Raw genomic sequence first — 23,410 nt, 5'->3', positions numbered from 1 at the left:
AGCAGGGGAGTTCTCTCCGGTGTCCTGGCCAACACTTTTCTCTCAAGCAACATCACTCAAAAACAGATTATCTGATCATTATCACATTTCTGTTTGTGGGACAGATTTTTCACAAATTGGGTATTTTGCTCGACTGAAAACCAGAGGCACCTGGTTACAACTTCTGATGGTGCTTGCACCTAGGCTGGTCTTCCCTGTCCACGCTGCACTGTCGGAGGTGCCGTCTTTCGGATGAGACGTTAAAACCGAGGCCCCGTCTGCTCTCTCGGGTGGACGTAAAAGATCCCACGGCACTATTTCGAAGAAGAGCAGGGGGGAGTTCTCCCCGGTGTCCTGGGGCCAATATTTATCCCTCAACTAACATCACTAAAAACAGATTATTTGGTCATTATCACATTGCTGTTTGTGGGAGCTTGCTGTGCGCAAATTGGCTGCCGCGTTGCCCACATTACAACAGTGACTGCACTTCAAAAAAAGTACTTCATTGGTTGTAAAGCGCTTTGAGACGTCCGGTGGTCGTGAAAGGCGCTGTAGAAATGTAAGTCTTTCTTTCTCTAGACACTGAGGAGACTTACCTGCTCTTCCAACGCACCTCCGAGCTACTACTTGATGCCACCTGTGCAGCTCAGTCAGACTGTTGAGCCTCTTCTGGGGAAAACTAAGGAGGGCAAAGTGAAGGAAAAGTAGCCCTCTGACCTCCAGGGATCAGAGTGACATTTGTTGTACTTCACGGCACGCAGAGTAAGCTACTGACATCGCAACACGTGAAAAGCAACAAGCCTTCAGCCATACTGACTGAGAGGATTATCTCATGCACTTTATTCAACGAGAACTGCAACCAGTTAAAACTCGTTAGTTAGCTTTGGGCAAAGTACAGCGGGAGAAAAAACTCCATGACCTACCCAGGCTTACGTTGTTGGAAAACTCCACTTCAAGTGATTGCGTCCGGAGATCGTCATCAGAGTTAAAACCTATTGGATGAGGAAATGAGACAAAAAGGAGAGAAATGGCTGGTTATTAAGCTTGCTTCTCGCCTGTAAACAAATAATGGTGCGTATTTCTAATTTTAAGACTATTCCACGCTTTACAAAATCGAAGTGTCTGTTGACACCACTGTGTCAGCCATTCAGTTGGAGGTGGGACAGACTTATGGCAGGACTTGCTGCAGAGTCTATTTACTCAGCAAACAGTCTATTTACTCAGCAAACAGAGTCTATTTACTCAGCAGTCTATTTACTCAGCAGAGTCTATTTACTCAGCAGTCTATTTACTCAGCAAACAGAGTCTATTTACTCAGCAAACAGAGTCTATTTACTCAGCAAACAGAGTCTATTTACTCAGCAAACAGAGTCTATTTACTCAGCAGTCTATTTACTCAGCAAACAGAGTCTATTTACTCAGCAGAGTCTACTTACTCAGCAGAGTCTATTTACTCAGCAAAGTCTATTTACTCAGCAGTCTATTTACTCAGCAAACAGAGTCTATTTACTCAGCAGTCTATTTACTCAGCAGTCTATTTACTCAGCAAACAGAGTCTATTTACTCAGCAGAGTCTATTTACTCAGCAAGTCTATTTACTCAGCAGAGTCTATTTACTCAGCAAACAGTCTATTTACTCAGCAAACAGAGTCTATTTACTCAGCAGAGTCTATTTACTCAGCAGAGTCTATTTACTCAGCAGAGTCTATTTACTCAGCAGTCTATTTACTCAGCAAACAGAGTCTATTTACTCAGCAGAGTCTATTTACTCAGCAGAGTCTATTTACTCAGCAAACAGAGTCTATTTACTCAGCAAACAGAGTCTATTTACTCAGCAAACAGAGTCTATTTACTCAGCAAACAGAGTCTATTTACTCAGCAAACAGAGTCTATTTACTCAGCAAACAGTCTACAGAGTCTACAAACTACAGCAAGCAGAACTCATGACTGAAACTACAGCAAAATCTCCTGATAAAAGCAGGGTGAATTCTCCAGTAAAATGCAGCGAGTGGAGGATAGTTACATAATACAAATGATGTGCGTAAAATCAATACCAGCCGCTTATAGCAGTGCAGGGGAATTACCAACCATCTCCATTCTGGCCGGGACTTGTGGTATCACTTTATGCAGCCGTACAAAAGCGCATGTATTGATGTTCTTTCTGTCGAAGGAATCTTCATCTGCTATCCTCATGGGTAACTACAGGACTACAGTCTGCTTATCCAGGAGTAGCACTCTTGGCCATCTCGAGTCAGAAGGTTGTGTGTTCAAACCCCACTCTGGATTTGAGCAGCAACCTAGACCGACACGACACTGTAGCACTGAGGGAGTGGTGCAGCTTTAGGAGTAATGCAGTGTTAGCTGGAGTGTCCTATTGGACATTGGCAGCCGTGCCTTCAGCTACCAAGGTCCTAAGCTCTGGAGTTCCCTCCCTAAAGGATGAGAGAGAGGGAGAAGTTTAAGACTCTCCTTCAAACCTACCTCTTTGACAAAACCTTTGGTCTCCTGTTCTCATATCTCATGTAACTCGGTGTCAAATTTTGTTTGATCACACTCTTGTGAAGCGCCAAGGAATGCTTTACTGCATTAAAAGCACTATATAAATGCAACTTGGTGTTGTTGAAGATCTCATGGGCTTCTATTCAGAGAAAACTGGCCTATTTGTGTCTACGTAAAGTAAAGCATTGCAGGTGAGATACTTTCCGAGACCTTTCTGAGAGATGACTGGAGTCAGAGTCAGCTCCTTTAAGGATGAAATTGATAACCAGTTGCAAGTGATGTCAATGTCGTTTATCACAAGGATAGCACCATTGTCACTTCCCTCAGGTGCTGCTCAAGGTGTCAGGCCGTGGCTCAGTGGGCAGCACTCTCACCTTGGAGTCAGAGATCATGGGTTCAAGTCCCACTCGAGAGACTTGAGCACAAAATCTAGGCTGACACTCCCAGTGCGGGACTGAGGGAGCGCTGCACTGTCGGAGGTGCCGACCTTCGGGTGAGACGTTAAACCGAGGTCCCGTTCACCTGCTCAGGTGGATGTAAAAAATCCCGTGGCACTATATCGAAGAAGAACGGGGGGGGGTGGGTTTCACCTTTGTGTCCTGGATGATATTTATCCCTCAACCAACATCACTAAAGACAGATGCTCTGGTCATTACCACATTGCTGTTTGCGGGAGCTTGCTGTGCGCAAATTGGCTGCTGCGTTTCCCTACATTACAACAGTGACTGCACTTCACAAGTACTTCATTGGCTGTAAAGTGCTTTGGGACCTCCCGAGGTCGTGAAAGGCGCTATATAAATACACGTCTTCCTTGACTTGCTTGGAACAGTACCACCTCTCTTGGATGCTGCGGAGGCCAGGGTGTGCGTCAGTGTCCTGATGTGCAGGGAGACCACCCCCCCCACCCCGCAAAAGTCTCGGTCCCTTCCGCCCCCCCACCCTCCCATCCATGTACTCTGTCTCATTCAGTTAATCACCTTACCCCTTGCTTTTTCTTCCTATCCTTGATCTTCCGCTGCTCTTTATCTACCTGACCACAAATTCTCAATTATCTCACCTGTACTTTTTGTTTTATTCATTCATGGGGTGTGGGCGTCTCTGGCAAGCCCGCCATTTATTGCCCGTCCCAGTTTCATTATCAGCCATATCCTGCACTACCAGACATAACCCATTACCTACATTACTCAGTAGCATTTGTTTTTATATAGAGAAAAAATTTCCCAACCGGTTCAGACTATAAAAGATTGATTCAAATTGCTTATAGCGATGTTTACATGCTTTGACTCAACATCTGAAAACATCATTTTTTAGCTAATGGAGCCCCTGGGGCTGCAACTTCATCCAAAATCTCTGGTTTCAGTCCAAATTTACATTCAGGGCAGCTGTGGGCTAACAGTGCGCATTTCAAACTCATACTCTGTCATAACCAACAAATCCTCTGCAGTTTCAGGGAAATGCCAATCCTGGTCTACACCACACATCCAGGACAAAGCAGCCCGCTTGATTGGCCCCACAACCATCACCTTCAACATTCACAGCCCTCCACCACCGGCGTACCGTGGCTGCAGTGTGTACCATCTACAAGATGCACTGCAGCAACTTCCCAAGGCTTCTTTGGCAGCACTTCACGCTCTCTCGCGCACGCTCTCTCTCTCGCGCGCGCTCTCTCTCTCGCGCGCGCTCTCTCTCTCGCGCGCGCTCTCTCTCTCGCGCGCGCTCACTCTCGCACTCTCTCTCTCGCACTCTCTCTCTCGCACTCTCTCTCTCGCACTCTCTCTCTCGCACTCTCTCTCTCGCACTCTCTCTCTCTCACACACTCTCTCTCTCACACACTCTCTCTCTCACACACTCTCTCTCTCACACACTCTCTCACTCACACACTCTCTCACTCTCACACCCTCTCTCTCTCACATACTCTCACTCTCTCACTCACTCTCTCACACACACTCTCACTCACACTCACACACACTCTCTCACACACACTCTCACTCTCTCTCACACACTCTCACTCTCTCTCACACACACTCTCACTCTCTCTCACACACACTCTCACTCTCTCTCACACACACTCACTCTCTCACACACACTCTCACTCTCTCACACACACTCTCACTCACACTCTCACTCTCTCTCACACACTCTCACTCTCTCACACACACTCTCACTCTCTCTCACACACTCTCACTCTCTCTCACACACACTCTCACTCTCTCACACACACTCTCACACACACTCTCTCACACACACTCTCACTCTCTCTCACACACACTCTCACACACACTCTCTCACACACACTCTCACTCTCTCTCACACACACTCTCACTCTCTCTCACACACACTAATTTGTTTTTTAATTTACTAAGAAACTAACTACTGTACCCCAATATAACTAGCAAATGGTTCTGTAAACTTTTTTAAAGTAATTTTCATTCATTTTAAATCAAGTTACTTACAGGTAGTGGGTTGACAGTGATTAAAAATGCTTTTTTTTTTGCTATAACCCATTTTCAATGGTATTCATCAAGCTGCACCTAGTTACCCTCCTAAATGTGTCGTGGAATATTTTTTAAAGCAAAATTTTAATTAAAAAATTATACCCATGAGTCAAAAGGTCGTGGGTTCAAGTCCCACTGCAGGGACTTGAGCACAACAATCTAGGCTGACACTCCAGTGCAGTGCTGAGGGAGTGCTGCACTGTCAGAGATGCCGTCTTTCGGATGAGACGTTAAACTGAGGCCCCGTCTGCTCTCTCAGGTGGACGTAAAAGATCCCACGGCACTATTTTGAAGAAGAGCAGGGAAGTTATCCCCGGTGTCCTGGGGCCAATATTTATCCCTCAATCAACATCACTAAAAACAGATTATCTGGTCATTATCACATTGCTGTTTGTGGGAGCTTGCTGTGCGCAATTTAGCTGTCGCGTTTCCTACATTACAACAGCGACTACACTTCAAAAAAGTACTTCATTGGCTGTGAAGTGCTCTCAGTCGTCCGGTGGTCGTGAAAGGCGCTGCATAAATGCAAGCCTTGCTTTCTTTTACATTCTAAAACCCTGCCCAATCGGGCTGGTTTACGGCAGATTTTGCATTCGGCAAAATGTAAACGCGTTCAAGCGGAAATTCGAGAAAATAAAACTTTTCAAAAACAGGCACAATTCGCGACCGTTTTCGCCGATTACGCCCAAAGTGGAAACTCTACTCCTTGACTTCAATCGTTCTGACGCGTCGCAATCTCTCTGTCCAATTGCTGCCTCGAAGAGCTCGTCGCTGCTCAGCCAGTGGGAGGAGAAGTGCTGCTTCGTACTGAGGCACCTCGAGGCCCCGTCCTTGTATTTCTGACGTAAGAAAACTTGGGCTGAGTATTAAACAAGGCTTCAATGAACTGTTTTTCAACATGGAGATCTATTTGTGTCCTTCACTAGTTCCTGTTAAAGAATGTCCTGAGCAAGCTGGGCCCGTGCCCGAGTATTTATACTCTCCCTGGACAGCGCCACCAGCAGGCCGCCCAGTATTATTTCATAAGTCATTTCCACATGAATGACAAGATTCATATCACTTTCATTAGGAGCACTGGAGGAAGCTCAGGAGATCTGATTCCAGAGGTTATAACTATCAGGAAAGATCGAACAGGCTGGGGCTCCTTTCTCTCGAAAAGAGAAGGCCGAGGGGTGACCTAATAGAGGTCTTTAAAATAATGGAATGCAGAATTGTGTGCAGTTTTGGTCGCCTTATGTGAGGTAGGATGTTCTTGCCATTGAGGGAGTGCAGCGAAGATTCACCAGGCTGATACCTGGGATGGCAGGAATGACGTATGAGGAGAGATTGGGCTTATATTCGCTAGAGTTTAGAAGAATGAGAGGGGATCTCATTGAAACTTATAAAATTCTAACAGGACTAGACAGACTCAATGCAGGAAGGATGTTCCCGATGGTCGGGGAGTCCAGAACCAGGGGTCACAGTCTAAGGATAAGGGATAAGCCATTTAGGACAGAGATGAGGAGGAATTTCTTCACCCAGAGAGTGGTGAACCTGTGGAATTCTCTACCACAGAAGGCAGTGGAGGCCAATTCATTAAATATATTCAAGACGGAGTTGGATATATTTCTTAAAGCTAAAGGGATCAAGGGACATGGGGAGAAGGCAGGGACAGGGTACTGAATTTGGATGATCAGCTATGATCTCATTGAATGGCTGAGCAGGCTCGAGGGGCCGAATGGCCTACTGCTGCTCCTATCTTCTATGGAAGGGGTCGATAGGGTAGAAAATGTTTCCACTTGTGGGGGGAGTCCAAAACTAGGGGCCATAAATATAATCCAACAGGGGATTCAGGAGCAACTTCTTCACCCAACAACTTGTATGTATATAGCAGGTTTAACGCAGTAAAACGTCTCAATGTGCTCCACAGGAGTGTTACCTAACAAAACTCGACACCAAGCCACATAGAGATATTAGGACAGGTGGCCAAAAGCTTGGTCAAGGAGGTAGGTTTTAAGGAGCGTCTTAATGGAGAGAGAGAAAGAGAGAGAGGGGGAGAGGTTTAGTGAGGGAATTCCAGAGCTTCGGCAGCTGGTGGAATGATTAAAATCGGGTATTCACAAGAGGCCAGAATTGGAGGAGCGCGGAGATCTCGGGGGGGGGGGGGGGGGGCGGTGGTTGTAGGGCTGGAGGAGGTGACAGAGACAGGGAGGGGGCAAGGCTATAGAGGGATTTGAAAACAAGGATGAGAATTTTTTTTAAATCGAGGCGCTGCTTAACCGGGAGCCAATGTAGGTCGGCGAGCACAGGGGTGATGGGTGAACGGGACTTGGTGCGAGTTAGGGCACGGGGCAGCCGAGTTTTGGATGAGTTTAAAGGTTGTGCAGGGTGTAAGATGGGAGGCCGGCCAGGAGAGCGCTGGAATAATCAAGTCTAGAGAGTGGTTAAAATGTGGAACTCGCTACCACAGGGAGTGGTCGAGACCAATAGCATAGAGGCATTTAAGGGGAAGCTAGATAAACACACGAGAGAGAAAGGAGTAGGATGATGTAAGAAAACTACTAGGCACTTGGTCTGAGTGTTAAACAAAGCTTTAATCAACTGTTTTACAACATGGAGGTCTAGTTGTGTCCTTCACTAGTTCCTGTTAAAGAATGTCCTGCGCAAGCTGGGTCCATGCCAGAGTATTTATACTCTCCCTGGACAGCGCCACCAGCAGGCCGCCCAGTATTACTTCATAAGTCATTCCCACATGAATGACAAGGTTCATGTCATAGGATATGCTGATAGGAATAGGTGAAGTGAGGGTGGGAGGTGGTTCATGTAGAGCAAAAGCACCGGCACGGACCAGTTGGGCCGAATGGCATGTTTCTGCGCTGTAAATTCGATGTAATTCTACGTAACCCGTCAAAAGTCCCATACCTTTGCTTCTGGCTTGCCGCCTGTAGTTGAAGTTGGGGGTGGAGGTTGAGGCGGCGAGGTGGATGGCGGAGGTGGAGTAAGCCATGGATCCCAGCTCCACGCGGCGGCGGTGAGTTGCACTGGTGCTCTCCGGGCTCGGGCTCGCGCTCTCGGGGCGGCCTGCGCCCCCACAGAGCTCTCTCTGCTTCTGCCCGTCGCTGGCAACTGGAAAAAAAAAACACGCAACAATCAAGCACGTTTATTTCCTGCCCCCCGACCCTGTTCGTAACCAGACGCATGCTTAATGCCACGAGGAGTAAGGGGGCGTTGAAACCTTGAAGCACAGACTCAGTAGCTGAACTAGGTTCTGAAGGCTCAGCTTTACTGCAACTGATAGAAGTGTGACAACACCAAGATTAACTCACTGCTGTACACTATACCTTTTAAACACAGTGACATGAATCAGTCATTCATGGAAGACTGACTTATGAAATAATACTGAGCGGCCTGCGGGTGGCGCTCTCCAGGGAGAGTGTAAATACTCGGGCACGGGCCCAGCTTGCGCGGGGGACATTCTTAACAGGAACCAGTGAAGGACACAACTAGACCAAGTGCCTAGTAGTTTTCTTACGTCACACAGCAAGAGGGCAGCGTTACAGGGTCACAGACAGCAAATACTTTGCAGCCTCACAAAAAAATATAAACAAACAGGGAAATGAAAGAACTCGCACAGCGGGCCAATCAGCGCCCGGAACAGAAAGACGGGTTGACGTTTCAGGTGGGACCCTCAGTACAAGCAGGGTTGCCAACCCTCCAGGATTGGCCTGGAGTCCCCTGGAATTAAAGATTAATCTCCTGGAGGCAACACCCGGGAGGGGGGAGAAACAGCACAGGGAGCATGGCAAAATAAAATGATGTAAAAATTATATTAACAGTTTTGTTTATTGGTTATAAAAATATTGGAGATGGGGGGGGGGGGGGAGAGAGGAAAAAGTCATTTGACCCAGAGTCAAGAATCATCCAATCGGATAACATAGAGTCTGTTCACTTTCTGATTGGCCGTGGGGAACCAGGGGTCACAGTCTAAGGATCAGGGGTAAGCCATTTAGGACTGAGATGAGGAGGAATTTCTTCACCCAGAGAGTGGTGAACCTGTGGAGTTCTCTACCACACAAGGCAGTTGAGGCCAATTCATTAAATATATTCAAGAAGGAGTTAGATATATTTCTTAAGACTAAAGGGATCAAGGGGTATGGGGAGAAAGCAGGGACAGGGTACTGAGTTTGGATGATCAGCCATGATCTCATTAAATGGCTCGAGGGGCCGAATGGCCTACTACTGCACCTATCTTCTATGTTTCTATGAAGGCGGGGGGGTGGGGGGTGTCGGGCGACCAATGGCGGGAGTGCGAGGGGGAGGGGAGGCTGGAGGTCAATGTGATGACACCTCCGGGAATACAGCCAGAGAGAGTTGCCAAACCCCAATCACAAGCCACCCCAGTTCTGATTGCTGGATCATTATCTGAAACATCTTTTAACAGTTGCTGGGCGGCCCGTGCGTCTCCAGCAGCCTTCACCGCTTCACTTTCAGACCGCCGGCTTTCTCCATTTCACCGTGAATGCTTTCTTAGCGGCGAGGCCGGGGGTGGGAGAAAGGGCCGATGGGTTTGTGGTGCAAAGATTCAGGTTATTTTTTTCCCCACAGAAGTACACGGAGCAGTACGAGAGAGTAGGGAAGGGCAGAGAAGGAAAAAGGGGTAAGTCACCAGACCCTCTGGTTTGGTTCCGTAGGATCCAACAGCTTTTCTACAGTCTGTAATGACAATTCAAAGCTATTTGTAAGGGGGTTTAACTGGAAACCGCTGCAGTGCTTAGTGAGGCAAACTGGTATGATGCAGGCTTGGTCTATTGTACAGAGGAGATGGTGGTGATGAGGGGCAGGGTGGGGGGCAGGGTGTGTGCCTTCGCAGGAGCATACACGCCATCAAAAAACCTGAATCCGGTATTTTTTTTTCTGTAAAAGTACCGCCCGGATTGTCCAGCGTGGAGATACTGACCAATACAGATGGTGTCGAGGTAAGGGTACAGGACTTAGTACCGATAGGCTATAGGGGAGAGAGAGAGAGAGAAAAAAAAATCAGCCTGATTGTTTAAAGCGATCCCCGCTGAAATCTGCACAGTGGAAAGGTGGGAGGGGACAGGATCAGTCTGGAGGTGATGCTGCTACAGTCGCATAGCGTGCTGGCATTCACTGTCTGGGCTCACTCATGGCGAGCTACAGGGGACGTGGGTCAGCTCCAGTAGAGGGGACAGAAAATTAAAACAGCAGAAAAGAGGACAACGGGTGGATAAACGTTTTTTATAATTTTATAAATCCCGCACTGCACATTTCAATCAATGCAGATTTTTAAAATTTCAACGGGTGAAGCTCCTGGACTACAGCACCGCCTGCTGGTACAGCTGCAAACAGCGGCTTAGCCCGCTGATAAAATAACCCCTCTACTGATTCAGTTAATGTAGTTAGCTACCTATCTCACCAGGCTGAAAGGTTTTGTAGTGTGGCGGAAATCCAATTCACGGTGTTTCTGAGGCACTTCCTGTGGCAGTTGTGAAGCCTTCAGGTGAAGGGTGGGATGGGGGTTAGAGGCCAGAACATTGTTGGACCAGGGCATATCGGCTTAAATCATTCTATACTCATACACTTTCTGTTCTTATTTCTGCATATTCATTATAAATACCTAGGACCACATTTAAAATGGGAATTGCCCGTGTAAACTCACACTGTAGCATCTCCAGTGGCAGGAGGGTGTAATTACAGCGTGACCAGTTTCCATTATAAATGTGGACCGAGGGATATGTGGTGGGAAAAGGTGACAGGAAGTACGTTCAGATGCAAGGTTTACAATATATTAAAATAGCTGATCACTGTATCCTGGCAATCACATTAATGCCTGTAGCTGAAATTTACTTTCCGTTTGAAAAAAATATTTAAAAAATATATATATAAGAATCCTTCAGGAGCCCAGTTCAGCTACTGTGCACACTCAGCAATACTCAGAACAACAGAGACTCGAAGCTGTGAGCAGACTCAACAAGACAAGGACTTGGATCGCACAAGATCCACGGAAAATGGACAATAAGCTTTACGTCTCCCTTCTCCTTGGCTGGTTTATGGTTCCACTGGTGCTGGTCACCCTCTGATACCTTGCTCGAGTGGCTATTGTTTACACAAGACCGTAAACGATGTTAACCATGGGAGGGCACTGCAGTGAAGCCCGACTCTTGTCCTCATTGAACGGACGCGCACTCTCTTCCAAAAAAGGGTCACTGGAGAGCGATCAGAAGCGGGAACCCGGGGCCAATTTCCTCTTGCTGTCCGGTTGGAACGCCCTCTAACGCGAACCTGGCAGGGATGATCTAACACAGCACCGGCCAGGGCTCGAACCTGGGGCCATCGTGATCAGCATGGTTGAACTGCTCACTAAACTCATCGGGGGGGAGCCCCAAAATATTAAACCTTTAATAGAATCTGGCTGGAAGGTATTAGCCTGAGAATTGAATTACTCAGGACCTTCACCACCACCTAGAAGAACAAGGGCAACAGGCGCATGGGAACACCACCACCTCCAAGTTCCCCTCCAAGTCACACAACATCCTGACTTAGAAATATATCGGCCGCTCCTTCATCGTCGCTGGGTCAAAATCTTGGGACTCCCTCCCTAACAGCGCTGTGGGAGCGGCTTCACCACACGGACTGCAGCGGTTCAAGGCTGCGGCTCACCACCACCTTCTCGAGGGCAATTAGGGATGGGCAATAGATGCTGGCCTTGCCAGCGACTCCAAACATCCCGTGAATGAATTTTAAAAAAAGAGGCGTCTGGAGCTGGTTACTTCCCGGAGGCTGCGTGCAACTGTCCCGTCCACAACTGCTGCTGTGCCGTGCAATCAAATCTTCGCTGAAAAGGTAGAGCAGGCAACAAAGAGATTGGTGGCATTTAATTAAAATTCTGACTGGGGCCAGGGTTAAACGCTGAAGGACAGGCTCTCGCGCGAGACACAGGCAGCTGCTGAAAAGTAAAAAGAAAGCCTCGCAGGGGGTAAGAGAGAAAGCGCAGGAGGAGGGCACAACGAAAGGCGGCAAAGACTTCGCACGACGGGATGGGCGAGGGAAGCCCCGTCAATGCCGAGGCACGCACAGAACCCGCTGAAGGGGTTGGAGAAAGGAGGGCACAAGACAGGCAGCTTTACGGGCAACACTCAGCGCACTGCAGCTGGTCACTTATAAAGGTGCGGTTAAATCGAGTAATTCAGTTTAGCATTTAGGCTGAACTGCTGATATACAGTGAAACCTGTAAATTACGGAGACCTTTACGGGATTGGCATCATCTGACCTATTTTTTTTGCTGTTGCAGGTGTCCATTATTTTCAAAATGCTGATTGCATGCACCGTAAAAATTCTCAGTCGAATGGGGAGTTCTTTACCCAGCATCCACAGCGGCAGAGAAACCGCTCTATCCCCGGGACAGAGCCGTGCAAGCCTTCGACCCCCGCCAGAGATAGAGTGGTTTCTCTGCCGCCATGCACGCTGGGTAAAGACCTCGCCATTCCACCAAAGCCGTCTCCTTCACAAACCCTCTGCTGACCTGCGTGCCCCATGTGTTTTTTTGTTGTTGCATAAGGGCTTGGTGCATCGTAGATCAGAATTTGCGAGTGTCCGTGCTCACAAGAGTGTCTCTTGTATATTTTAACCGTGCAAGTTGCTTGGGTCTCTCAAGAGGTGTCTGTTTCTTGCAGCTGTGTGTCTGTCTGTTGGGGAGTGCCCCTTTATACAGGTTTCACTGTTTTGTAAAAATGCCAAATTTAGGCAACTTTTAATGTCAAAAGTTCCCCTCCCTCCTTTTACTGGATTCAATTTAAGTTTTCAATTCTTGCTTTAGAAACACATCAAATTTGAATATGGCTTTTTAAACTAAATAAAAAGTTACAGTTGCAATGCGTAACAGCACAGAAGCGTATTACTACTTACGTCTGAAGTGCTCAGAGACCCAGATAGATTTTTTTTTAAAGTGTGTTGCAGAGTCATGAATGAAGGGGAAAAGGAATTGTTTTAAAATACTGGGCATTAAAATGTCAGGTGTCGCAGATGTAATCTCGCAATTGTTTCGGTTTTTGAAAAATTAATTTTAATCATTTTACATATTTGGGATTAGCATGGTAATCAACATCGTCACAATCTGAAATGCAACTACGGCCCGTGATCTGCCGGGGCAGGGCCCTCTCGTGCGCCCGGATCTCTCTGCGTTGGCCTTGGACGGAGATGACTGTGGGACACAAGAGATTGAGGGGCTAGATATCCCCGAACACAGAGAGCTGAGGGAACGATTCGTTAGCAGGGTCCGACATGTCGCTGGAGGACCAGAGCCGCAGACGCAGGGGCAACGATCGGCGTTGGTGGTCCAGGGTCGCTGGTTTGTCCTTGAGCTTCTCCTTGCTCTTACTCCTCAGAAATGTAAACTTTTTCCGCGTCGGCACTTAATTGAGAACCAGGGAGAAAAAAACAAACCGCCGCCCAAGAATTGGGGGTGGGGGGGGGGAAGGGAAGAGAGCAGGGAGGGAAATAAAAAAAAAAAGGGGAGAGATGAAACTTTAAAATAAACATGACGTAAACTAAAATACATGCAGCAATTATAGAGAGAATGCCCCACCACCAGAGATAACTTTAACCAAGTCGCAACCACCGCAGAATGGAAAAAGATTCAGTTCATCATTTTTGTAACATTAGAGAGAGAACAATGTGAACTATTCAAAAATATTAATTCAGGAAAAAATGTATTCCTTAGCTCCTCTTTGCAGAATTACGGAGAAGGTTAAAATTCGGACGTTTATCAATATTTCAGGATGTAAGCAATGTTCAAACACCAGCTTGGTTTTTGACCATCTATATGCGGTGGACAGCCAACTCAGAGGATCTTTGGCACCTGATCATAAAACCATGATCCAGGTTTCAGAACTGATGCTGTGGGTTAAAACAAGAGCGCGTGGAACAGCTTCTCGGTTATACACGACTGAGTACTTCCAGCCTAGCGGCAACACCGTCAGAATTGGTGATTCCCCAACCAATCCACCACTTGCATTGCCTTGCGCCTTAACACCCATTCACAGCAATCAATGCCCCCTGCTGGAAGGTCAATACTAGCCGTACCTCCCTCAGATAGGCATGGCTCAGCAAATGGCCTGGCATAACATGCGCGCCACCCGCTGTAAACCGACCCTTGCTCGTCAATCCTGCAACAGTAAGGCAAACACTCCTTGTGGAGAGGTGGTACAGGACCTGCTGACGCTCGAGTCTTTCCACCCTCCCCACCGCCCCGCTCAATTCTTCTCTCCAACACCTTGCACAGAATCCGCTCCCGCAGATCCATCGGCTGATACTGCATCATGATCATTAATCTAATCATTTGTGGGCCAACACAAGACAAAATCGCCATGAATGCTACCAGATCATCATTAAAAACCCAACGACTTCACTAATGTTCTTCTGGGAAGGGAACCTTTCCACATCCCCTGACATGAATCAGTCATTCATGAAAGAAAGACTTATGAAATAATACTGAGCGGCCTACGGGTGGCGCTGTCCAGGGAGAGTATAAATACTCGGGCATGGGCCCAGCTTGCGCAGGACATTCTTAACAGGAACTAGTGAAGGACACAACTAGACCTCCATGTTGTAAAACAGTTGATTAAAGCTTTGTTTAACGCTTAGACCAAGTGCCTAGTAGTTTTCTTACGTCATCCCCTACTTGGTCTCCAGTCCCACACTGCATAGTTGACTACTCGTAACGCCCTCAGAGAAACTCGGGACAGGCCAACAGATGATGCCCACGTTCCAAGAACAAATCAAAAATAAAATCCAACGGGCAGTCAAGCTGACTTGAGGAAGACCAATACGATCAGTTCTCCTCAAAGATCGCACCCGGCCTCGATCGACTGGCTCAGATGACGAGTTGTTGAAACTCAGGAAATTCCAATGAAACCACAGTCCAAGTGGTTGGAAGGCAAGTGAGCCCAAGCCAATAAAACGGTTCCAAGTCAACAACTTCTGGGTCTGGCCAGTCCACGTTGCTGGACTGCTCTGGATTGGGACTCTGTAAAAGGTTCACTTCCCTCGGCCGCCCTTACCTTTATTGGTCGGACTCACGCTGCTTTCCTCCAGTGAATTGGACCCCAGCGAGGAGTTGTCGAGACTCGTCCTCTGCGCCCGCGAAGGAGTCGGCACCGCTGCCACGTCTGCCGTCTCTGGCTGGCGCACTTGGCTGTCGGGCGCAGGCTTCAGACGCTCCTTGGCACTTTCCTTCTTGGGCTTCATGAGTTTAACCAGGGCCTTTGCAGCCACCCAGTTATTCTTCCTGTGACCAAAAAAAAAGTTAGCACTTTGAATGACCTTCCCAACTTACAAAGTGCTTCTTGTTGTTGGATGTAACGATAGCCCAAAGGAACCATCAACAACCTCAACACTGGGGCCACGTTAGACCTCCGCCATTCTAGTCAAAAAGAGGTTAATCTCAAAGTACTCAGACCCCATCGGGAGCACTGCCTTCAGTCCTGAGCACCCCATGTCAGGAAGGATACACTGAATCTATGCTGTACCCCATCCCAAGACCAATCAGAATGACACCATGGGTAAAAGGGTTAAACCTCTTGGGACGTACAGTGACGTGGAATAAAGATTGAACTGGACCATTCACCACGTTCATGGACCAAAGCAGTAATCTTCCAGTCGAGAATAAAGGGATGGCAGAGATACTTAACGAGAGAGGAGGGGAAAGGAACTACTAAGAGATACAAATATTCAAACACCAGGGGTGTTCTCCTCAGAGTCCTGTCCAACATTTATCCCTCAAACAACTTCACTAAAAAAAAATGATCCGGTCATTATCTCACTGCTGTTTGTGGGAGCTTGCTGTGCGGAAATTGGCTGCCGTGTTTCCTGCATCACAACAGTGGCTACACTCCAAACATTACTTCACTGGCTGTAAAGCGCTTTGGGACCTTGTGAAAGGTGCGATAGAAACGCAAGTCTGTCTTTCTTCTGAAGAGGTAACTGCATTAAAAGGGTTAATGGGGAATATTAAAATTGTCAATTTACCAGGTCCAGTTGGTTTGCTGGGAGGAGATTAATGATGAGATGGCAGGAGTGCCAACCATAATTGTCCAGAAGTCTTTGGAAGTGGAACTTCGACCAAGAGACTTGGTTAGGGTGGAGGTTGAACATGAGGCTAACCGGTCTGTAATTGCCTGGCTTATCCCACCTCCTGCCCAAATAAAGGATAGGATCAGGCAGAGAATTACAGACCAGTTAGTCACAGGCTGGTAGTCGGAAGAGAATATTGGACCATGATAAGGGACCACACTAGTGATCACTTAGAAAGGTACGGGCTAAATCAGGGATAGACGGCAGAGATTTGGAAAGAGCAGGTCACACTTGACTCATTTATTCTTCAAAGAAATCATCAAGCAGACAGGGAATGTCTCAGTAACTTATAAGCGAAAAGTAAAGCAGCTTCACCAAGAATACCCGAGTATTTTTCTTCAAGGTCAGAGAATTTTTTTTGCTTTGCCCACTGTATAGTGCTAACATTACCAGTACACCGAGTGTTAATGGCGCACTATGGGAGTGATAACAATACCAGTACACCGAGTGTTAATGGCGCACTATGGGAGTGATAACAATACCAGTACACCGAGTGTTAATGGCGCACTATGGGAGTGATAACAATACCAGTACACCGAGTGTTAATGGCGCACTATGGGAGTGATAACAATACCAGTACACCGAGTGTTAATGGCGCACTATGGGAGTGATAACAATACCAGTACACCGAGCGTTAATGGCACACTATGGGAGTGATAACAATACCAGTACACCGAGCGTTAATGGCGCACTATGGGAGTGATAACAATACCAGTACACCGAGTGTTAATGGCACACTATGGGAGTGATAACAATACCAGTACACCGAGTGTTAATGGCGCACTATGGGAGTGATAACAATACCAGTACACCGAGCGTTAATGGCGCACTATGGGAGTGATAACAATACCAGTACACCGAGCGTTAATGGCGCACTATGGGAGTGATAACAATACCAGTACACCGAGCGTTAATGGCGCACTATGGGAGTGATAACAATACCAGTACACCGAGTGTTAATGGCACACTATGGGAGTGATAACAATACCAGTACACCGAGCGTTAATGGCGCACTATGGGAGTGATAACAATACCAGTACACCGAGCGTTAATGGCGCACTATGGGAGTGATAACAATACCAGTACACCGAGCGTTAATGGCGCACTATGGGAGTGATAACAATACCAGTACACCGAGTGTTAATGGCACACTATGGGAGTGATAACAATACCAGTACACCGAGTGTTAATGGCACACTATGGGAGTGATAACAATACCAGTACACCGAGTGTTAATGGCACACTATGGGAGTGATAACAATACCAGTACACCGAGTGTTAATGGCACACTATGGGAGTGATAACAATACCAGTACACCGAGTGTTAATGGCACACTATGGGCATTGTGACTTCCCTGTGTAATTACTGTCTATAATGTCTAATCACAGCTAAGCAATGGGAGGGAATATGTTGCTTCATGCTGAGGTGCAAGGCTCCATCCTTGTATCTTAATCAGAAGCACTGGAGAAAGTGCATAAAAGATTTACAAGGATGATACCAGAATTGAGCAGGTACAACTATCAGGAAAGGTTGAACAGGCGGGGGCTCTTTTCTCTAGAAAAGAGAAGGCCAAGGGGTCTTTAAAATTATGAAAGGTTTCGATCGGGTAGACAGAGAAGATGTTCCCACTGGTGGGGGAATCCAAAACCAGGGGCCATGAATATAAGATAGTCACTAATAAATCCAATAGGGAATTCAGGAGAAACTTCTTTACTTAGAGAGTGGTGAGAATGTGGAACTTGTTACAACAGGGAGTAGTTGAGGCTAAAAGCATAAACGTATTTAAGGGGAAGCTAGATAAGTACACGATGGAGAAAGGAACAGATAGATATGCTGATGGGGTGAGATGAAGAGGGGTGGGAGGAGGCTCGTGTGGAGCATAAACACCGGCACGGACCAGTTGGGCCGAATGGCCTGTTTCTGTGCTGTACATTCCATGTAATTAATTGCACAGGAATTGCACGAGTCAGCGATCACTTCAAACGCAAGAATGTCTTATTTGTCCCGTCCAAGTTAGAGGCAGTGAGTGAAGTATTACATGATGTAGGTGGTTAATTTATAGGCATTTCAACGATAATTTAATTTGCAAAGTAAGAGACAGTACCTTTTCGGGGTTGGCTCGTAGAATTTGTACTGGTCCATTATTTTCTCTTCCAATTTCTCTTTTTGCCTTCGAAGGGAATTTAACTTGTCTCTAAAGTAGGGAATGAATGCAGAAAGGCTGATCAGTACTGGATTCCTGAAGGTTGTATATCAGACATGAATGACTTTATGTGTGTAAATTTTCTTTTATTCATTCTCGGGATGTGGGCGTTGCTGGCAAGACCGGCATTTATTGCCCCGAGAAGATTTCTTCTTGAACCGCTGCGGTCCGTGTGGTGAAGATACTCCCACAGCGCTGCTAGGGAGGATGTTCCAGCGATGATGAAGGATCGGCCGATGTATGTCCAGGTCGGGATAGTGTGTGACATGGAGAGGAACTTGGAGGTAATGGTGCTCCTGTGCATAATACCATTGGGCTGCCTAGTCAAGGGCTTTGTGATTATGTCTCAACCGGATTGCTTCACTCACACGTTGGGGCAGCCATTTTCTCATCTCCTGCCCCTTCATTTGACCTCCTGGTAGGTCTCCATGAAACTTCTGACTGAGAATATGCACAGAGTGCTATTGGGAAGCAAAACTACCCCAGCATCTTCCTGCAATTATATAGGGCCCTGGTGAGACCACACCTGGAGTACTGTGTACAGTTTTGGTCTCCTTACCGAAGGAAAGATATACTTGCCATAGAGGCGGTGCAACGAAGGTTCACCAGACTGGTTCTTGGGATGGGGGGATTGTTCTATGAGGAGAGATTGAATAGACTAGGCCTATATTCTCTAGAGTTTAGAAGAATGAGGGGTGATCTCATTGAAACATACATAATTCTTACAGGGCTTGACAGGGTAGATGCAGAGAGGATGTTTCCCCTGGCTGGGGAGTCTAGAACCAGGGGTCACAGTCTCAGAATGAGGGGTCGGCCATTTAGGACTGAGATGAGGAGACATTTCTTCACTCAGAGGGAGGTGAATCTTTGGAATTCTCTACCCCAGAGGGCTGTGGAGGCTCAGTCATTGAGTATATTCAAGACAGAGATCGATAGATTTTTTGAATATTAAGGGAATCAAGGGATATGGGGATAGCGCAGGAAAGTGGAGTTGAGGTAGAAGATCAGCCATGATCTTATTGAATGGCGGAGCAGGCTCGAGGGGCCAAGTGGCCTACTCCCGCTCCTATTTCTTATATTCTTATGTAGCTTCCTTCACGCTCTAAAGCCAGCCCATTACTATAGGTAATAGGTCTGTCTTGCAGCAAGAGCAGAGTGAAAGAACTCCCAGTGCAGGTCCTTACATATCCCTGCAGTAAGAACAGGAGAGGACAGGACCTCTCTTGCAAGGACCAGGAGCTGAGAGGAGGAGGCCCAGTCAGCCAATACCAACAGGGTTCAATTTTGCCTTCCGTTACTCAACGTATGTGTACATGCAATCTCCCCCCCAACCCCCGCAAACCTATTTTGTGCTGCCGATTTCCCCCACCCAGCTTCATGTTGAACCTCTGCATTGGAATGGACAACAAAGTCCACCTTCACTTTCTTATGGCCACTGCCCTAAAACCCACTGAATTTTGCCCCCTCAACCCCCAGCCCCTCCCTTGTTTCACAATCATCAACTTCACACACTGGCTTCCAATTAAGACATGTACAACCCCAGCCTCACTGGGCGTTCAAAGGCACTATTTCTGGCTAATTATATCTGCCAATTCACAAACTCGTTTTGGTTTGGGGGATGGAGGGGAAGATATGAGAGAAAAGGGCATTATTCTATATTTTAAAAAGAGAGCGCAAAATCACCCCTCTCCCTCCCTGGGGACTAGCAAAAGGAATCTTGAATAAAAATGGAACTGCAGATGGCTGCAGTAGGTCAATGGTGTGGTACTGAACCGTACAGCCCACAAGGGTACACAGTTCGATCCCAGGTTTGCGGTGGGACAAACTACAATTGGCCTCAACATCCTTCGGCTTGATAGAAAAGAGGTGGGGGGGAAAGGAAAAGAGGACAACAACCATCAGCCTGGGCATAATTTCAGAATAAGGGGACACCCATTTAAATCGGAAATGAGGAGGAATTTCTTCTCTCAGAGGGTCGTGAATCTTTGGAATTCTCCCCAAAGAGTTGTGGAGGCGGAGTCATTGAATATATTTAAGGTGGAGATAAACAGATTTTTGAATGGTAAGGGAAGCGAGGGTTATGGGGAGCGGGCAGGGAAGTGGAGTTGAGGCCAAGATCAGATCAGCAATGATCTCATTGAATGGCGGAGCAGGCTCGAGGGGCCAAATGACCGACTCCTGCTCCTACGTCTTGTGTTCTTATTCCTGGTCCCGATCACCATGTAATTGAACCTCGTTGAGTGGCAGGTGAGGTTAGGATCTGGCTCGACTTTGATGGACTCTCCTCTCCCCTTTCACTGTGGGCGACCAGCATCCCAACACAAGCCATCTCGATTTAAACACAAGGGCCCTGGAGGTGAACCTGAGCAGCAGCTGAATCCAGAAGAATCCATGACAGCTAATTCAACTAGATCTCAGTACAAGCGCGTTGCCATCTGAGGTGAGCTTGCAGGGATCCGACGAGGCCCAACATTGTGGAATATCATTCATCACCAATTCAGAGATAGTGGCTTTCATGACACACAAAGCAGAATATAAAAACGTAAGAAATAGGAGCAGGAGTCGGCCATACGGCCCCTTGAGCCTGCTCCACCATTCAACAAGATCATGGCTGATCTTCAACCTCAACTCCAATTCCCGCCCGATCTCCATATCCCTTAATTCCCCTAGAGTCCAAAAATCTATCGATCTCAGCCTTGAATATACTCAATGACTGAGCCTCCATAGCCCTCTGGGGTGGAGAATTCCAAAGATTCACCGCCCTCTGAGTGAAGAAATTCCTCCTCATCTCAGTCCTAAATGGCCGACCCCTTATCCTGAGACTGTGACCCCCGAAGTTCTAGACTCTCCAGCCAGGGGAAACATCTTCCCAGCATCTACCCTGTCAAGCCCTGCAAGAACAAATGCTTAAAAGAGCCCATGGAATTGTAAGCTAGCACAGAAGGGGTGGGCAGAAGAGGCATCATCATCGTCCATTGGCGAAAGAGGCTGTGGACTCACATATACTGCTTCTGCTCCGTGTGGTAGTGCTCCTTGCTCTCCATGGACCGCTCGAGCAGCTTCTGGTTCTGCTGATTCAGTATCTGAACCTGACTCAGCAAGTAATGGTTCTCTTCCTCCAGGTTGCCCTTCAGCTGGGTCAGAAGCTTTGCGAAAGAAAAGCAAAATAAAAAGTAAGAGTGAGGATCTTCAAGTAGGGAAGGGACCGGGTCACTTTCACTGAGCGCACAATCCGACGTTTTCACCCATCGAGAAAAGGCAGCACCGGCAGAACTTACGGACACCTGAGCGTGGCGAGAATGTGGACCTCGCTGCCACGTGGAGTGGGTTGAGGCAAATAACGTAGATACATTTAAGGGGAAGTTAGATAAACACGAGGGAGAAGGGAATAGAGGGTTATGTCGATTGGTTTAATTGAAGTAGGGTGGGAGGAGGCTCGTGTGGAGCATAAACACCGGCACTGACCAGTTGGGCCAAATGGCCGGTTTCTGTGCTGTCAGCTGTGGTTCAGTGGGTTGCTCTCTCGCCTCGGATTCTGAAGGTTGTGGGTTCAAATCCCACTCCAGGGAGGGATTTACTGGAATGGTATCAGGGATGAGGGACTTCAGTTATATGGAGAGACTGGAGAAGCTGGGGCTGTTCTCCTTTGAAGGTTAAGGATATGTTCAAAATTATGAGGGGTTTTGAGAGTAAATTATGTTCTGGAACGCACTGCCTGAAAGGGCAGTGGAAGCAGATTCAATAGTAACTTTCAAAAGGGAATTGGATAGATACATGAAAAGGAAAAATTTGCAACACTACGGGGGAAGAGCAGGGGGAGCGGGTCTAATTGGAGAGCTCTTTCAAAGAGCAGGCACAGGCACGATGGGCCGAATGGCCTCCTCCTGTGCTGTATGATTCCAATATGGAAGGATTCTATGCCCCCGGAGGGTATGCAGAGGTATCAGGAATTTCAGTTACAAGAAAAGATTAAAAGGTAGCTACCGTCAAATGTGGTTCCGGAGCTCGGATCGGTTTAGTGTTAAGAATTCAGGTGTGTCTTGCCCTGTATTTGGCTCGGGCCCCAATGGGCCCACATGTCAATGCGCCCCCTGCTGGCTGTGGGTCATTGCTGCCGCCTCCACTTTTGGTGGAGAAAGTAAAAAGCAGGCCAGTGAAGGGAGGATTATCCCAGCTACCATGCAGAAAGTGACAAACTAACTTCATTTTCATTGGCCCTCTTAATTGCACCCCTGTGGTAAACCACTTTTATCGTTACACTATAGTTATCACTGTTGTATTGTTATCACCGTTATCACTGTTGTATCACGATACGAGGTCGCCTCTTGTCACGCTGTTATACCTGGGCTGACCACCTCCGACTCCGCCCATGGCTCCACCTACCTGCCCAGGTATAAAGGTAGTCGACTGGCTGGTATTCCTCCTTGTTGGACCCGATCACCCACGAGGGTGGGCTCTGTTATTTAGTCAATAAAAACCTTTAGTTACGTTCCTAACTCGTCGCTTTTTATTGGACGAATTGATAGGTATATCAATTTTATTGACTAAATTTTAAAGATGTCTACTACTGGCCAGCCAGAAGCCCTCCCAGAAGCAGCCACACCAGCCGGCTTGGCTGCAAGCCCTCAAACCACCGTACCTGGATCTAAACCCACAGGCAGCAAACGCAGCCCTCAACTTCAAACACTGGCTGGACTGTGTTGTGTATGTAACCGTTTACCTTTAAGGGAACTATAGAATGTGACCGTTCGCCTTTAAGAGCACTACTTCAGGGTGGCACTATTTATTGGCTCATGTATACTGTAATACCGATAGTGACCACACCAGTATATAAGGGTTGGAATACGTTAACTGGGGCAGAAATCGCCCAGACCTCTGAATAGTAAAGACCTGTTTTGTTTGTACTTCTAAAGTCTCTGAAGTTATTTACTGCACAACCTACAGACTTTACAGTGGCGACGAGTCCGATCGTACCCTGCGGCAAGACTAACCAGTAGCAGAGAGCTTCAAAAAGGAAACACGAGGCTCCGTCTACTAAAAGTATAGTACTTACTGGAAGCTGGAAGATTAACAGCAAAGCTGCGGCAGCAACAGGCACAGATT

General features: G+C 47.3%; 1 protein-coding gene across 1 annotated transcript in view; it reads right to left on the bottom strand.

Moving 5' to 3' along the window:
* Window positions 1-23,410, bottom strand: part of LOC147109044 (protein Daple-like) — a 311,247-nt gene that overhangs the window by 14,626 nt on the left and 273,211 nt on the right. Inside the window, exons 23-27 of the mRNA XM_086002608.1 lie at window positions 21,308-21,453; window positions 18,209-18,298; window positions 15,032-15,258; window positions 7,875-8,078; window positions 903-971 (exon numbers count right to left, since the gene is read on the bottom strand). Of these exons, the coding sequence (XP_085858734.1) occupies window positions 903-971; window positions 7,875-8,078; window positions 15,032-15,258; window positions 18,209-18,298; window positions 21,308-21,453 (736 nt within the window). The remainder of the gene's footprint in view (window positions 1-902; window positions 972-7,874; window positions 8,079-15,031; window positions 15,259-18,208; window positions 18,299-21,307; window positions 21,454-23,410) is intronic.

Source organism: Somniosus microcephalus, chromosome 12 (genome assembly GCF_052327205.1).
Source record: "Somniosus microcephalus isolate GS21.2 chromosome 12, FLI_Smic_1.0, whole genome shotgun sequence".
NCBI lineage: Eukaryota > Metazoa > Chordata > Chondrichthyes > Squaliformes > Somniosidae > Somniosus > Somniosus microcephalus.
This window is presented reverse-complemented; position numbering and strand designations above follow the sequence as displayed.